This window comes from Charadrius vociferus, unplaced genomic scaffold, assembly GCF_000708025.1.
Source record: "Charadrius vociferus isolate BGI_N301 unplaced genomic scaffold, ASM70802v2 scaffold266, whole genome shotgun sequence".
NCBI classification, from domain to species: domain Eukaryota; kingdom Metazoa; phylum Chordata; class Aves; order Charadriiformes; family Charadriidae; genus Charadrius; species Charadrius vociferus.
In genome coordinates this window covers 1,898,878-1,901,211 of record NW_009649114.1, presented here as the reverse complement: position 1 = coordinate 1,901,211, position 2,334 = coordinate 1,898,878, and the positions used below count along the sequence as shown (strand labels likewise).

General features: G+C 63.7%; 1 protein-coding gene across 1 annotated transcript in view; it reads right to left on the bottom strand.

Annotated features, from left to right (window-relative positions):
* PIK3C2B (phosphatidylinositol-4-phosphate 3-kinase, catalytic subunit type 2 beta) overlaps positions 1-1,927 on the bottom strand; it is a 22,400-nt gene extending 20,473 nt beyond the window's left edge. Inside the window, 1 exon segment of the mRNA XM_009888290.1 lies at positions 1,896-1,927. Coding sequence (XP_009886592.1) covers positions 1,896-1,927 — 32 coding nt within the window.
* Positions 1,928-2,334: the final 407 nt, after the last annotated feature.

Here is a 2,334-nt window from a genome sequence, read left to right as displayed (position 1 = left end):
CCACACCCCCCCCCCCCCCCAGCCGGTCCCGCTCTGCAGTGGCTCTCGGAGACAACCTTTCTGCAGAGCTTTGGGGCAGAGGATGCCGGGGCTCTCCCTGTCCCCAGGGAGGGACCATCCCAGCCCTGGTGCAGAGAGCTGAGCATCAGATTGGGGTAGGCTGGGGGGGAGCTCAGCATCGCCTGCAGCGCCCCCGTGCCCTCCCCTGCTCCCGGCAGCTGAGCAGCACCTGCTCGGCGTGGGGAGGGACGAGGGAATCCGAGCAGAAAATCATCCTACGCGGTCCCACGGTGGGGCAAACGCCGCAGCCAGCCCTGCCTCGCTGTGCCGGGGGACAGGAGCCCGGGGCAGAGCCACCGCGGCCGGTGGGGGCTCGCTGTTGCAGCTCCTGCTCTCCCCATCCCTCCCTCCCTCCCTTCCCCCTCGCCGGCAGCTGCGTTGGGAGCAGATAGAAACGTCCGAAGCATCTGGGAAGACATCAAACATCTGAGGGCGAGGAAGCAAAGCCAGCCCTGGAGGGGCACCTCCCCGGGGTGTGGGAGCCAGGGATGGAGGTTATGCCTATCAGGGGAGACAATTCACACCCATTTATAATCCGGCAGAGGGAGGAGCGGCCGTGAGAAGGATAAAGCACCAGCCCTCACCTCTGGGGCTGCGGCTCCATCCATCCATCCCACCGCTGCCACCGAACAGGGTGAGCCGCTGCGTTCCCAGCCGCCGGAGCGGCCCTTTGCCCGGCCGGGAGGATGGTGAGGGCTTCCCCGCTTTGGGGACATGCCCCCGGCTCCCAGCTGTGTCCCCAGCCCCACGGCATGTCTCGGCCGTGTGCCCTCGCCCCCACCTCAGGTCACAGCACATCGTGGGGTCACAAAGCTCCCCAGACACACCAGAGCCCAGGGCCACCCTCCGGCAGTGGGGATGCTCCTACATCTGCGAGGCAGAGCCATCTCCTCGTCCCACGCAGCTCGTGGCATCGGGGGGGCACGTTCTCAGGGCCCCCCGCCAGCTCCAGCACCCCCCAGAGCAGGCGGGACCCAACTCCCCCTGCTCCAGAAGAAACTCTCTGCTCTCAATTCTCCTTTTCCCCTTTGAAACAGGAGGGAAAAGGGGCCTTTTGGGACTTCCCGGTCAACGTCATGACCCTGGAAAGCCCTTTGGGTGGGTGTCCAGGTGGCGTTTCGACACAGCAAAACACAGGATTTTCATCCCAGTTTGGAACTGGAACTCCAGAAAGGGAACCTGGTCTCAAAGGTCATTGAAAAACGAAACCGAAACTCAGAGCGTTTCACTCCTGGAGCCACACTCAGCGCTGCCAAAACACCACCCGTCAACCCAAACCCCAGCAAAACCAACACTCCAAAAGCACTCGCAGCGAGAACGGCACGGTTCCCCCCAAACCTGATCCCAGCACACACTTTCAGGCAACTCTTTGTTTCCCCCAGGTCGCAGACAAAAAGCTGAACTCCGAAAACTGAGGGGGGCTACGCTCCCGGGAGTTTCCAGAGGGGGTTTGGAGATGGATCCCCCCACCAGGACCTGTCACCAGCATTTCTCGGATGGGCGGTGGGAAGGGTCCGGAGCTTATCCCTGTCCCCCAGGTTCCGGCCCCGCAGCCGGGGTGTCCCTGTGCCAGGCTCTGTCCCCCCTTCACTGCCCAGGAGCCACCCTCACCGCGGGCTGGGCGCGAAGGACACGGCTCCTTCCACGCACCCCAAAGCCTCCCATCGCCGGGGCAGATCTGCAGCGCTCGCCGCAGCGATGTGGCGACCTGCAGGATGCGGCCAGTTCGTTATGTGCTGCAAAATAAAACCAGGCAGCTGCTGTCCCGCACACACCAAGCCGACCAAACGCCTTGAAAGCAGCCGGTGCCGCTCACTTCCAACCTGTTGCCTTACGGCAGGAGGAGTTTCTTCCTCTTCACGCCCATACGACTCCTATTAATAGCAGAGCAAAGCCCAGTCCGGTCCAGGCTCTCCGGAGGAGGCAGGATGTGAAGCCGGCCGATGCCAAAGCCTCTTCCATCATTTTTCTACGTATTTCCACCCTCGGGAGGAAATCCTGCCCCAGGAAGATGGGTCGGGTTTGGGACGGGAAAGCCCCCACTGCGGGGCAGTCGAAGGAGGGAGCTCTGCAGAGGAACCCCCCAGAGTCCCACGCGACGGGAGCCGAGCCCCCAGTGGGGACAATGGGGGTGTCCCAGCCAGGTGTGGGGCAGGAGACAGCGTGGGTGGGGGGATGTCAGAGCCCCCCTTTGCAGCGAGGTGCGACAGCCAGACGCTCGGCTGCACAGGAGATGCTGAACCTCACCCAGCACCTGCGAAGCGATGGGGACGA